Consider the following 15,380-nt stretch of genomic DNA (forward strand, 5'->3'; position numbering starts at 1 on the left):
TTGGTAGGACCACTAATGACCCTGTCTTTACCCCTCATGCCACTGTTGTACCAATATTGCCATTATCCTTTAATATCTAAATGACACTGCAGTGCTTCTTTATTTGACTATATATATAGTCTTGCTTTATGTGAAACGGGGATCATTGATATCAGCATGTCTTGCATTTTCTTTTCCTGTGCCAATCTGAACTTATGTGAGAGGGGGGAATCGAGTCCTTCAGTCTGCAAGTAGATCCTCCTTGCCTCTGTGTATAACTGCAGACATGCAAATGGTACTTTCACACATGAAAGCCACGTAACTCTGGTTTGACAATATAATTTTATTCGGTTAATAATAATTACACACATGGACATCATCTCTAGAACACACAGGACGAGGGTCTTTCTACACCCGGGCTCAAGATGACAAACTGAACTTGCGCTCGAGGGTACCGGCCTTAATTTGCTCCTCCTTCCTATCCTGTAAAACAGATGACAAACAGATGATAGGTTAGTGCGGTTTCCATAGAAACAAAGTCATATCGCCCTCACCCTCATCACCTTCCAGACGTTTTCTCAAACTCCATGTTTTATGAGTGAGCTTTTTATGATTTTCAAGCAGCTTTTCCCCCCCCTTCCCAGCACCAAAAAAGGGGGGTTGGGACAAATATGATAGCCCAGCAGTGTGACAATTGGACCAAATTCTCCCTGGAATCTCAATTGGCGAGGACTTTGACGGTGAATCTCCATGACAATGGGGTAGAAAATGAAAGCAGGCAGCATTTTGGATGAAGCATTCATTTCTAACATGAGCGGGTCTGTGTCAAAAGAAAGAAAACCAGATCAACGGTGCACCTACATGGGAATAATGAGTCCCAATCTTCAACTAAATAGCTTTTCAGGTTTCTATGACAGCATTTGTCACCAAATCACATTTTATGAATACCCAGATCAAATACTCTAAATGGTCAAATTATTACAGTGGCTGAAAAATGACCACTATTGTAACAGTGTAAAGTAACCAGGTAATCAATACTGAATTGTTTTGTTTCCTGCAATAAATGCATTGATATTTTTTTAACCTCCAAAAATACTTGGCAATTTACTCCTAGTTTCTAGTCTCACACGTGCCTTTAGACAGCCTAAAGAGGGCCAGTGGGGCTTAAATTGTGGTTCAAGAGCTCGCAACAAACTTTTGTGATGAGAAAACACAGCTGAGCCGATTAAACTACCCATTAAGATCAAGCAGACAGCGAGTGAGAAGGCTACAGTGTTTCTTGTCTCATACCCTGTCTGTCTTGAAGATGTAGTAGAGGGCAAAGAGAGGTACAACTCCAAACATTGCACCCAGCAGAGAGGTCTTGTTTGTAGGCCTGAAGTGTGCGTAGGGATTGCCTCGTGCGTACACCCAGCGTGTCAAGGCAGGGTCTTCCTGTACAGACAGAAGTAAGCAATGACATTTATCACCATATGTAAATGTAGAATTCACAGCGGAAAAATTGACTCCAATATTTACAACAAATCAACCAAAATTTAAAAGTCTCATAGTGACGTTAAAATTATTAATATCTGTTATACTTAAACCTTTTATATTAGGTGGGGAAAACTCAGGAAACAGCAGAAAAGAGGGGGGGGGGGGGGGGGGGGGGCATTTTTCAAGGACAGGACATTTTTCCAGAAAAATCCTGGTGTACATATTTTACATTACACAGTTTACATTTACTTTACTGGTACATTTAATTTACTGGTATTGTGCTTGCTGGTCAATTTCATGAACTTAAGAGAACAAAGCCATTATAAAATGTAACAGTAAAAGTAACATGGCAAAATGTCTGCCTTTAAAACAATCACAGCACACAGTATAGATGGAAAAATGAGGTAATCCAACTACACCACTGAGTACCATAAAGACGTTATGGAAGAACTGAAGTATATCCAGCCAGATGACAAACTAAGTCAGCATGAAGAGCTGCTACAGCTACTTTGGTTGGACATCTGCTATGACTTTAAGTTTCAGTGCAGAACCTGCACTGTAGCGATTCAAGTCATTAGATATTATACATGATATTCGGTTATACTGTGTTTTGATGATTGTGGTTGACCTGTATAACAGGCCAGCATGCTGTATAACATGCTGGCCCACCATCTCTCATAAGTGTCGAGCTGGGTTGGGGTCCGGTGACAGCAAAGGCCATGGCATATGATTCAAACTATTTTATATAACGATGAAATCATTCAATGAACCGGGTGCCTAACGGATGGGGGCTACTCCAAGCTGTAAAGACATGTTTCATTACAGGATACAATGACCCCTCACACTAAAGACTGAAGTGGACCCAAACCATGTCAGCGAAATGCTCCCTAGGAGCATAACAGAATCACGAGACCCCCTAATTTAAAACACTGCAGGGGTCGGGTTTTTTCTGTCACCAGTCAGTTTTCAGAGCACACCAGGAAGAAAGCAATCTGTACTGCAGCGCACGGTTCCCAAGACGTAAACGATCTTCGTAATGCAGTAGTGACTAGCATGGAGTGGAAGGTCTCGTTTATAATCTTATCTAAAATTTAGACTAGATAAATACATAGTCACCGCTGTGCCCCGCTAATGCTACCCGTTAGCATTCTGGCCAATAACTTGAGCCCTTTTCAAGGGTGACATTGCTAACTAGCAAGTAGCCACTCACAATGAGCTCTTTTCTGTGCGGGTTATTGAGTTGCAGCTGATATTGGCGCTTCAGATTTGCTCGCAGTGCACCCCTGGCTTCTTCGGCACGCCTCTGCTCCGGCGAAAGGTTGAAATATTCGTTTGGATCCAATGTTTTTGGCCGAGTGGCCAAGGGCGCCTCTCGGTAGTCCGCCATGATTGTTTAATGACTGCTGGAACGGTGGAAACGCGAGCTTGTGAAATCTCGCGTTGAGTGAGCGCCGTATTACCATAGCAACGTCAAACTCTGGCTGAACGAAGCAATGGATGCAGCGCAGGAAAGTGAAGAGAAAGTGGCTGACGACACATCGCCTGACAGTAATGATGACTTTAAATGTGAAGACATTTCTGCAGAAGACGAATTGAGTTTAAAAGAAGGTGAAGAAGACTTGGAAGCGACGGTGAAAGCCATCCAAGACCGGGCAAAAGCCAGTGCAAGGCCCAGTTCAACCAACAGAACATCCAAACCACCAGCCGTAGTTGACTTTTTACGGAACTTTCTCTTCCAAATGGGCATGACAGAAACCCTCGATTGTTTTCAAACCGAGTGGAACGAGGTGGTGCAGAAAGGACTGCTGGAGGAAGAGGGTCTCATGGTGACCCCATTCGTTCACATTGAAAACCAGCGTCTGGAAAATGAGCTGAAAACCGCTCTGAAGGAGATGGAGGAGTACAGGCGTACAGTCTCTGCAGCAGCCGGGACTCTGGTGAGGGTGCAAAAAAACAGAGACTTTCACCGGATGCAACATAAGCGTGTTGTCCAGGAGAAAAACCTACTCATCGAGGAGATGAGGAAAGTCAAGATGCAGTGCAACAGCTACGAACCTGCGGTGAAGCGGATGAACGAGAAATATGAGGTCGTTTTAAAGCAGGTCATGCTGGCGGCTTTGGAGAGGGACAAAGCCTTCAGGGAGGTGAACTCTTCGTCAATTCAACACGACACCCTCTGTGGAGGGGAGGAACGGGGAGGAGAGGCGGGCGTAGAGAAATACCCTTCAGTGACACAGCCGAGACCTCCGGCCCCTGCGCACTCAAAAAAATAAATTGGGTTGTTGTTACATTTACAAGAGTCTAAATATTAATTTGAACAAAATAATTTAATGTTTCTATGGTGAACGTAATTAAATAATGTATGATCTGCATGGAATTCAACAAATTAATTTATTCTTGGTGAGATGACACAATGATACAATCTAGTAAGAGTGGCTAGTTGCCTGGACTCGCGAATTGCACGAGATCACACGAGATTCCAAACCACAGGAAAATCACTGGGGTTATAAGAGGCAGAAAAGCATACACACACTATGCTATATGCACTGTTACCTCACAACAAGAATGTCCTGAGTTTAAATCCAAAGACACGCAGCTAGTGGGGTTAGATTAATTGGTGATTCTACCCATATGTATGAATGCTTGTCTGTCTCTCTGTGTTAGCCCTGTGATGGACTGGTGACCACCTATCCAGGGATGACCCTGCCACTGACTGGCCCCTAATTTAAGTTATTTAAATTAAGTTGGACTCAGTTGCACTAAATGCGTACATTAAGTAGGAATAACAGAATCTCATAATGTTAAAATAACATTTAATAGCGTGGAAATCCTTTCCATTGTTCTTTTCATGTTCATTCAAACAGTTTTTAAAAAAAATTTTTTGTTCTTTTTTATTAAAAAAAAAATAAATCATTGTTGTCTGAAGGTGCTGACATGACCAACAAATTAAAAACACACAATACAAGCCCAACATTTAGTTTATAAATGAGGGCTGGGGATTAATGTTTGGTCAAGCACGCCAGCAGATTAGAGACCTGACGAGAGAAAACAAGAAAAAGTGTGCTCAATTAAAACAAGTGTCCGATGAAAGGGGACGAGTTTAAAGCTACTGGTATGGACATACATCATAGTCTCAGAGAAACTGAGATAAAGAATTACAAGCTTTAACTAAAACTTTAACTAAAACAGGAAAAAAATTAAGAGTTTCTTCAAGAGAAGAAGCAACTGGAGTGCAAACTCCAATACATGGACAAAAACCACCAAGTGCTTCAAATAATGCTTGATGAAGCACTGCATAAAAATGCAAAAAAAAAGTGCAACAGGAAGAAATACAGAAAGAAAGGCAACCTGTTCTCCAAGACTAAGAGAAAAAAATCTAGAACTGCAAGAATGTTATAACAAAATGAAGGACAAAAGATGCAGTGGAGCTTCAATGAAATGCAGAAGAGAATGCAGGAGTTAGAAGACATGTACAACAAAGCGTTGTACAACGAAGTACAAAGCTAATACAGGAGGTGAAATCTAAAAAACTGAAAGAAAAGCTTGAAGAAAAAAAGAAGAAGCAACATTTAAGAACTGGAGAAAAGACTCAAGAAACTTGAGAAGCAAAATGCAGAAACAATCGATGACATAAAAAATCTCATCCTTCAGATAAAAGAGCTCCAGGAACAGTGCCTGAGAAAGAAGAAAAAACGCTTCCACTTTTTCAGGAAGAGGAACCCTCCTGCTTCCTCCTCCACCTCTCCTCTCCCCCTTTCTCTCCTATCACCTCTCTTTGTCCACCCCTTCCTCTTCATCCCATTTCTTTCTTTTTCACCCTCACCCCCCAACTAGTCCAGGCAGTTGACTGTCCCTTCCTCAGCCTGGTTCTTTTGGAGTTTTTTTTCCTGTTTAAAAGGAGTTTTTCCTCCCCACTGTTGCCTAGTGCTTGCTCAGAAGGAATTGTTGGGGTTTTCTCTCCTCTGCCTCTTTCCACCTTTCTATCCCTTTGTTTTTCCACCCTCTTCTTTCACCCTCTTTTCCAACCTCTTCCTTTCATCTCTCATCTCCCTGTGTTCACTTTTGAGAACAGAGAGATAGGAGGAAACAATAAAGACAGTCAATCATATTTTTACATGCATCAAATCATTGTCTTTATTCATGAATAATCTAAGGAAACAGTGGAAAAAATAACACCTCTCCAAGTCTTAAAGATAATCCTAAACTAAACAGAAACAGCTCTGCACTGGCATGCAAGCCCTGTAGGGCACCTGACAATAAGCCACTATGGCTAGTCTCCATCTTCACCTAGCACACACTAGTCCTTGAGAGCACTAGCAACTGCTGACTAAATAGCCAGTGGCTCCCCCCAGCCTCTGAAATAACAATTCAATATCAAGTAAGGATTAAATAAGTTAAAGCAATGCTTAATCTTTCATTCAAATATAATGATAAGTTAACAGTGGGGACATTAGCACAAGTATAGAAAATGTCCCAATTCTGTGAATGTTTAAAATAGATTATTTAAGTCTCCAGTACACTTGGCACATTCCCTCCTTGCCTATAAAAGGAGGCCAAAAAGACCCAGACTGGTTTGACAGTTCCTGGGTGTTGGCGGATGGAGGCCAGGTGGAGTCTGGAGGAGAGGTTAGAAACAGATCAGAAACAAATCTTAAAACGTTGGGCAGCTCTCTTCATGAGAGTTCTCTTAAAAGTAGTGTGGCAACAATATACACAACAGTTAGATGAAAGCCGCTGCAATGTGCTTAGAAGTCTGCCCCTGTCCTTTCTGTAAGTGTGTGTGTGTTGTGTGTGTGTTGTGTTTCAGAGTAGGAGTTTTGCCCTTGTCTCCACCCTGACTACTTCACACCCACACACATGTATAAAGCCAATAAAGATGATTCATTCATTTATTAATTCATTCATAATGTCCATGGCAATTGCTGGAGTCACTCAATGGTTCAGACATTATAGAAATTAACCACAAGAGGGCACTCTTTAGCAAGCTGTGGTTACTCTACTGTGACTGTAGCACACATTAACCGCAGTCTCAGAGAACAGTCTCTAGTAACATGTAAAAACAAAACAAAGAGAATCTGCTGAACAGCATTGAGAGATAAAATATTAAAGTATCAGTAAAAACCCTGCATACCCGAGTCTTTATTTTTCCACTCAGGTAAGAGTTCCTTTTGTAAGGAAATGAGCCACTAAACCGACTATGGGAAGCTACGTTATACTGTGGATGACATTCACAGCCATAATTTTTTCCTCCAGGTGGGTCAAACAAGAATCCCCGGTATTGACTTGATTGCAGAAATGTTTGAGCGTGTAGATTTTCAACCATCAGGGACAATCTGATAGTTCCGTGTGATTTTTTTTAAATCCACAAAGATGATTAAATTCAAGTAAGGCTGAGCTGTTATACACCTTGTCATTGATATGTCTGTGGTATGACAATTGGATTATGCAACACTTATAGGAATGTAAGTCCTCACAGAGCTCTCTCTCTCATCTTGAACTTCATACTTGAGTAGCAGAGTGGTACAGAGATGCTGAGAGAGCTGTTTGATCCAGAGAGGGCCGGTGTAGCTACGGAACGTGTGACCAAATGATTTATTGTCCTCTCAGGACCTTTAAAGTGCAAGCCGCTCTGCAGCTTTGAAACATCTATTTACGACTTCAAAATTCAGAGTGAGACCACACGGTTCAAAGAGACATTTAGGCTGGAATAAAATATTAAATATGTTTCTGGCCTGGCTGCCACCAGTCCCCCTGTGCTGAACTTTGAGAAGTTTTTGAAAGTATTTTTCTCGTCTTGTCAGCTCCCAGAGAGCATTTGGCATTTTATTCCTTATCAGCGATGGTACGGGATGTTTACTTTTTGATGCACTTATTCTGCAAACGCTGACAGATACCAAAGATAATAATGTGATACAGAAGCAGCTACAGACTGAGAGATAGTGGAATGAAAAGGCGTGGATGATTTCTATCAGCAGCCTGCGCTATACCTTGCAAAGCTGTAATCATTCCCAGTAATCAGAAGTCATTTTGCGCTGGTTTGGTCTTTTAAAAAAGACGTCTACGCACGAGACTTGGCTTGAAAATTGGAAGCAGGTTTCTTTTTCCGACCACAAGCCAAAATTACTTTTCTTCTTATTCATCACCGAAGGCCCCTGAAGCGGTTTGTAGACGTAGAGACAGTGACCTAATGTGTTATGCTGCTCTCTCACGGCGCTTATTCATAATATTTCCCAGCCCAGAGACTCCATTACTCTGTTGCTCATGAGGAATGTAAGTGAGGAATGTAATGTTCTTTTCCACCCTTGTTTTCACTTACAGGAACATCATTCTGCCACTTTAAGACCTCTGTAATTTCCACGAATGGCTTCAAAGCTAATGAAGTGCTGGCTGGAAGCAAGAGTCAAGTGGTATGTTATTTCCTGCCTCCCCAGCCCTTATTATCACTCGCTTTGACCGTCCATCCCTCCGCACTGATGCTTTGAGTTTGCGTAGACACAATTGCCTTTCATAGTTTTTCCTAAGAACTTATCAGCACGTAACTCCAAAGATGGCTTGGGCTGATTGGAATTCCTCCCCTGCCTGTCCCCTCAGCTCCCGTCTCCGCTGACAGCCCTGTCCACCTCACAGCCTGCGATGACCTTTAATGTCACGAAGAGGAAAGAGAATGAGAGGAACTTAACTTCCACTGTGCTTTGCTCAGGCTGAGCTGAACCCACCCGACATGCTTTCATCTCGCTGTCTCTGTGCCCATTTCTCCCATTTTACGCCCTGTTTCTGGAGCTGAATCATAACCAAGCTTGGATTTAAGCGAAGTTTTGCTCCATATCCTCTAAAATGTATTACAAAAAAATTCTCCTCTCCCAATTTATCATCACTTCTCTCTGCTGTCCAATTTAATCTGTATCTATGAAATTGGTCCACGCTGTCTGCGAATATTCCCTTCTTAATAAATCAGCTTTCCACGGATCTATATGGTGGGCATTGGGTAAAACTTACCAATATTTTCTGCTTTAATGTGCTGTGCAGGGCAGAGATTTGGGCCATGACAGTGACTCAGCAGGCATCCATCACCTTCAAGGAGAGCCACACAGATGAATAGCCTTGGGATGGAATAGACAAAATCCTGCATTTTTTTCTTTTAGCCCTCCATCACCATCCACCACAGCGTTTAGAAAATCGTCACTGACATGAAAACAGGCTGTAAAACCTGTTTTGGTGATGTGATGCTCTCAGAGATCAACTCTGTTTTTCTCCCTGTGTTTTTCCAGTTATTATGTGCTCTACAAACCAAATTTCACTAAGGTGTGTGTAACTCTTGCTGGGAGTTAGGTGATCTCTCAATACTTTTTCAAGCTAAAAAAAAAAAGGTTAACTTGGCTGAAAAAATAGAGGACTCTGCCTGTATCTATTAAATGATCACGGCGCCTAGGTCTTGGATCCAGGATTTTTTTTAGTTTTTGTGGGTTCATGATTTGTTTTTGTTTTGAGAAAGAGTTTAGATTCCAGCTTTATAGCTTTTCCAGCTTCCTGTGTGCTTAAGAGGTCATTTGTGCCTCTACTTCCTTGCTTTGGTTTTGTTTATTGGTTTGTTAGTTTCCTTTTGTGCTCCCTTTGTTCATCCAGTCTTGTTTCTGTGTTAAGCTGGTTTGTTTGGGTCTCTGTCTAAGTGTTAGTGATAGTTCCTCTTTTATTTTGACAGTCATTTCCCCTCATGTTTTATATTTAGTTCTTTTTCCCTTGTCTGGTCCTTTGTGATTAGTGTCAGCTGTGCTCCCACCTGTTTTTCCCTCAACACTGTGCTCTCCCCTTGTTCTGTGGTTTCCCTTTGATGAGTTTAGCATTTTTGGCCCCAATCCTACCTTGTTTTTGTATTTTGGAAGATACATAAGCATTAAAGGTGCATTTTGAGTTAATTTCTTGTCTACTGAGTCCTTCATTTGGGTCCAAATCCTGCCTGTCACACAGCTGTTTCATGACATAAATCCAAAATCTTTCAGCACCTCTAAAACAAAGTCATGTTTCATTGTTTAATATCCCTAAAAAACAAACAAACAAAAAACCAAACAGCTTTCTAAGGTAGTGACTTCCTCAATTCTAGCTCTTTGTAAGACCATGTTATCGTGAACAGATGGAAATGGTCAGCAACAATACTCATGAAGGCTGTGCTGTTTAAACACTGATCAGCTGGTACTAAGGGGAATGGATCTGGTTCTGAGAGCAGGAGCCCCACTCACCTGTTGTTCAAACTTTCTGTTTCCAAGGAGCAGCCAATCAGAAGAGGGCTAGCTAAATGAGAGAAGAGCTCGTTTTAGAGATTGGATGAACTGAGAGTCTGCTCCAAGTCTTAGTATAAGATAAATAAGGGTTATTTTAAAACATGCGTCATGCAAAGATACTCTAGAGGAGTACAAGAATATGAATAAACAGCTGGAAAAAAGAGCATAATATGATGTCTTTTTTTTGATCATGGTCTTTTTATTGAACAAAGAATTGCTTCCAACAACAATTATGGCAAAATTAACAAACAGTTGTGCCCCCACCCCCCCACCCACCCAGAACAGTGTAACTAAAACCCAGCCAGAGAGGAAAGGAGAGATAAAATAACATAAAATAAAATTACAGATACAAAGTAAATAATAAAATAAATGAACAACAGCAAGAGAAGAAAAAACAAAAAAAACAAACAAAAACACTCACGCACATTAAGCAATAGTATCCGGACTTAATCTTTCAAAGTAAGTAAGAAAAGGTTGCCATGTGTCATAGAACCTCCGAACCGAACCTTTTACAGTGTAGCGGATCTTTTCCAGCTGAGTATAGTACATGACATCCTTAACCCATTGCCCATATACAGGTGGAAGTGGCTCTTTCCATTTCAATAATATCATTCTACGGGCCAAAAGAGTGCAGAAGGCCAGAAGATCAGAGTGTGATTTGGAAAGACTGGCATCACAAGGCGTCACTCCAAAAATAGCTATAAACGGGCAGGGTGCAATTGGAACACCAAATATATTGGACATGGTTTCAAATATGCTTTTCCAAAAGCTACCCAGTTTTGGACACGCCCAGAACATGTGAAATAGGGAAGCAGGCTCTCGTTTGCACCGATCACATGTGGGGTCAAACCCATCCTTGATTTTGCTCAGTCTAGTTTTAGACCAATGGAGACGGTGAACAACTTTGAACTGAATCACCACATGTTTAAGGCAAATAGATGACGAAGAAATTCTATTGATTATCTTATCCCAAGTCTCATCTGCAATCCGTTGGCCAAGATCACTTCCCCATCGTTCCCTAAGTGATTGCAATGTGGACAGCCTAAAATTACTTAACAGCTCATAAACATCACTTATAACCCGCTTAGCATTTGGTTTAAAATCAAAAATATCATCCAAAAGGGATGGAGGTGGACAGGACGGAAAGCAGTCAGTATTAGAAGCAACAAAATTCCTGAGTTGTAGATACCTGAAAAAGTGTGACTGAGGGATCTTGAACTTGTTCACCAGCTGTTCAAATGAGGAAAAGATATTGTCCGTGAAAAGAGCAGTCATTGACGTTATTCCAAGCTTTGTCCATATGTTAAATGCCTCGTCCGACAAGGATGGGGAGAACATGCAATGTCTATGTGGTGGTGCATTAAGAGAGAGTTCAGTCTGTTTAAAGTGCCGTCTGAGCTGATACCATAACTTCAGTGAGTGGACAACAAGAGGATTCGTGGTGAAGCTGGAGATCGGTCCCGCCAGAGGTAATCTGGCACACAGCAAAGACACCAGGGAGGATTGACTCACCGACAGCCGCTCCAGTGTTACCCATGATGATGATAAATTATCATGGTCTTTTATCCAGTACAATAACGCTCTTATATTAGCTGCCCAGTAATAAAACAGAAAATTTGGGAGTGCTAAGCCTCCTGCGCTCCGCGGTCTTTGTAATACACTCTGTTTCAGCCTAGGTGGTTTTTTGTTCCAAATGAAGGAGGAGATTTGACTATTTAGATTATTAAAAAAAGACTTGGTTAAAAAAATTGGAAGACACTGAAAAAGATATAGAAATTTAGGAAATATAGTCATCTTAATGATATTTAATCTACCACCCAGCGAAAGAGGCAAGGACTCCCACTTTCCAAAATCCTCCTTTAGTTTAGACAATAAAGGAAGATAATTAGTTTTATACAAGTTTTTATGGTTCTGCGTAATCCAAATGCCCAAGTATTTGAACTTGTTATAGCTGAGCTTGAAATGTGCTAAAATAGACGAAAGTTCCCCGGTTATTGTACCTAAAGGCATTGCCTCACTTTTCCCGAAATTCACCTTATATCCGGAAATTGTCCCGAATTCCTTAAGTACATCTAAAAGTTTAGGGAGGCTATTTGAAGGGTTGGAAATAAACAAGAACATGTCGTCAGCATAAAGAGAGACTTTATGCTCGATATCCCCACGACGTATTCCCTCAACACAGTGTCTTAGAGCAATAGCTAGCGGTTCAATTGCGATGGCAAAAAGGAGAGGTGACAAAGGGCACCCCTGTCGTGTGCCACGCTGAAGCTGAAAAAAGGGGGACAGACTATTGTTGGTCCGAATGGCCGCTACAGGGTCACAGTACAATACTTTTATCCAGGATACAAAATTACTCCCGAGGCCAAATTTTTCAAGCGTATGGAAAAGAAAGTCCCATCTCACCCGATCAAACGCTTTCTCAGCATCAAGTGAAATAACAGTTTCCAATACAGTACCTTTGACATGGCTATAGATTATATTTAATAAATGTCTAATATTAAAAAACGAGTACCTGTTTTTGATAAAGCCTGTCTGATCAGGTGAGATAATGGAGGGCAGATGTTTCTCTAAACGGCGGGCCAACACTTTAGCAAGGATTTTGGTGTCCGTGTTCAGCAAAGATATTGGACGGTATGAGCCACAATCTAAATGATCCTTATCCTTTTTTAGAATTAGGGAGATCACTGCTTAACGCATTGTTGGAGGCAAGGATTGTGAGAGGAAAAATTCTTCAAAAGTCGATTTTAACAATGGATTCAATTGGTTAGAAAACTTCTTAAAAAAATCGGAAGGATACCCGTCGGGGCCAGGTGATTTTCCAGACTGCATACTCCGTATGGCCATTTCAATTTCAGCATCAGAAATGGGCTCCTCCAAACTGGTGGCCGCATCTTCTCCTAAGGAAGGGATATCAAGTTTCTCAAAGAAATTTTCTAGAGCCAGGTCATCCTTAGCTGGGGGGGAGCTGTATAAAGTCTGATAGTATCTAAAAAAACTATTATTTATACCTTGGTTATCCGTGCATCTTATTCCCTGGTCATTCCGGATCTCAGGGATAGCTTGATTAGCTGTTCTTTGTCGTAGCTGATGAGCTAGCAGCTTGCCTGTTTTTTCTCCATGTTCATACGAGTAGCTACGCAACTTCGAAATTAGATACTCAGCCTGTTTTGTAGATAGAAGATTATATTCAGTTTGTAATTTCAGCCTACGTTTATATAATACCGGATCAGGGGAATGGCTATATACAGCGTCTAGTTTAGTAATTTCGTCAGCCAATAGAGAGAGTTGCTCAGTATCCCTCTTCCTTTTGTTCGCACAGAATGAGATTATCTGGCCTCTCAGATATGCTTTTAGAGATTCCCAAACAGTTGATGGTGACATCTCTGGAGTTTGATTGATAGCAAGAAAGAAATCTATTTGAGACCTAATATAATTAACAAACTCTTCGTCTGCTAACAATACTGGGTTGAACCTCCATGGCCGATAATTGGAGTAGGCATTGGGGATACGCAGTGAAAGAACAACAGGTGAATGATCTGAAATCACCATGGCCTTGTAATCACAGTCTGTTACCAAAGGGAGGAGTTTTTTGTCCAGAAAGAAATAATCTATACGAGTATATGTTCTATGGACATTAGAAAAAAAAGAATATTGACTTGAAGTTGGGTTACGAAATCTCCATACATCAGCTAACCCGTAGTTATGAAGAAAACGCTGTATAACACGTGCTGATTTTGAAACAGGCGTGCATCTGTGCGAGCTGCGGTCCATAGCAGATAATGAGCAATTTAGGTCCCCACCAAGAATAATATTATGTGTTGCCATGTTGGGAAGCCGTGCAAAGACGTTAGTGAAAAAACTATGATCGTCCCAGTTAGGGGCATAGACATTCGCTAAAATCAAGGGGAAACCATATAAATGTCCTACAACTACAACAAAACGGCCTGCAGGGTCTTCATCTACAGTTGTGGCTATAAATGGTAAAGTTTTGCTTATCAATATTGCTGTCCCCCGAGCTTTAGAATTAAATTTAGAGTGATATATCTGGCCTACCCATCCAGACTTGATTCGAAGATGATCAGAGGTACGCAGATGTGTTTCCTGGAGAAATGCTATATCCGTTCTAAGTCGTTGTAAATGAGTAATAACCTTTTTCCGCTTGACTGGATGGTTGAGTGATTTTACATTCCAGCTTACAAAATTTACCACCCGATCACTAAATGATCGCGCTGTACTCATCCCTGCTCAAATAGTAAAATATGAAAGCTCCAGATGCACAACAGGCATAGGAGAAGAGAAAAGAGAGGGGAAGAAGAGAAAAAAAAAAGAAAGGGAAAAACAAAAAACACAGTGATAAGTAAAATAAACATATCTGGCTGAAGCTCAAACCAAGAACACAATGAGCAGTTACACCAGATCGAACATGGTGACTGCCAAACCCCCTGCAAACAGATCCACACATATAGCCTAGTGCTTGTATGGGTTACTATAAGCCAGACTCCCGCTGGCCGCTTGACATAACATATCCTACAAAAAAAAAGAAAAAAGAAAAATACATACATATATATATATATATATATATATATATATATATATATATATATATATATATATATATATATATATATATATATACATACACATACATACATACATACAAACATACATGCATACACACATATATCGACATCCAAACAAAGTATAGAACTTTTCTAAACCCAATGGTATTGCCATGAAATAAAATGAACCAAAATGTGTTTATGAAATAAGTTTAAATGTCTGAACAAGAAGTGTCTCTTCAAGCTTTTCATCACCGTGCGAACGCTACAACAAACAGTCATGTACACTCAGCCGTAACTGAGACAACCAACCGTAGCACTGGCGCTCCCACATAGAGCGACAGGCGCAGCCTCCTCAAACGTTGATAATATGTTCTTTAACATATTCCATTGCCTTCGCCGCATCCAGAAATTCTTTCTCCTCCCCGTTGTGCATGATACAAAGTCGCGCTGGGAACCTGATCCCAAAACGGATACCTTCCTGCTCACGGAGAAGTTTCCGGACTTCTGTAAAAGCAGCCCGAACTCGGGCCACCGAGGTCGTAAAATCCGGGAATATTGCAATCGGTTGTCCATTGAACCTCAGCGGAGCTTGGGTCCTGGCACGGCGTAGAATTTCCACACAATCCTGGTAGTAATGAAGCTTGGCTATGATGGCCCGCGGGTTGCCACCCGGCTTTCTCGGGGCCAGACTCCTATGTGAGCGGTCGACAATAACATCTTTATCCATACCCAGCGCTTCACGTAGTAGCGCGGATATGGCCGTGGTGGAGCTCGAGTCCGGGCCCTCCGGGACCCCTATGATACGGATATTGGATCTCCGCATCCTGCCTTCCATGTCACCACATTTATCTTTCAGGTCAGATAGCTCCTTCCTCAAAGTCTTCACCGTAGATTGCAAGGTGACCACCTCATCGCTCCACATTGACAGCCCGTCCTCTACTTCTTTCACCGTGGCCTTAACTCCATCCATTTCAGCGCGCGCTGCCGCCATATTGTTAGCAATCTCATTTCTCACTTCTTGCACGTCAGCCCTAATGTTATCAAAATCTTCTTTCAGTGCATTCCTGAGTTCTTCTTTTAACACCAC

General features: G+C 41.4%; 2 protein-coding genes across 2 annotated transcripts; one reads left to right on the forward strand and one right to left on the reverse strand.

The window, feature by feature from the left end:
- Positions 1–302: 302 nt before the first annotated feature.
- Positions 303–2,877, reverse strand: ndufb4 (NADH:ubiquinone oxidoreductase subunit B4). Its single transcript, XM_085468570.1, has 3 exons — positions 2,666–2,877; positions 1,270–1,413; positions 303–462 (listed from the first exon to the last, which is right to left on the reverse strand). The coding sequence occupies exons 1-3, from the start codon at positions 2,840–2,842 to the stop codon at positions 400–402; spliced, it is 384 nt and encodes a 127-aa protein (XP_085324696.1). The 5' UTR covers positions 2,843–2,877; the 3' UTR covers positions 303–399.
- Positions 2,878–2,896: 19 nt separating this feature from the next.
- Positions 2,897–3,745, forward strand: LOC146702069 (sperm-associated antigen 16 protein-like). Its single transcript, XM_085468568.1, has one exon. The coding sequence runs from the start codon at positions 2,949–2,951 to the stop codon at positions 3,726–3,728; it is 780 nt and encodes a 259-aa protein (XP_085324694.1). The 5' UTR covers positions 2,897–2,948; the 3' UTR covers positions 3,729–3,745.
- Positions 3,746–15,380: the final 11,635 nt, after the last annotated feature.

The sequence above is a fragment of the Copadichromis virginalis genome, linkage group LG9, assembly GCF_057382275.1.
Source record: "Copadichromis virginalis isolate Kocher_CV1m ecotype Utaka linkage group LG9, C_Virginalis_male_GT1.1, whole genome shotgun sequence".
NCBI lineage: Eukaryota > Metazoa > Chordata > Actinopteri > Cichliformes > Cichlidae > Copadichromis > Copadichromis virginalis.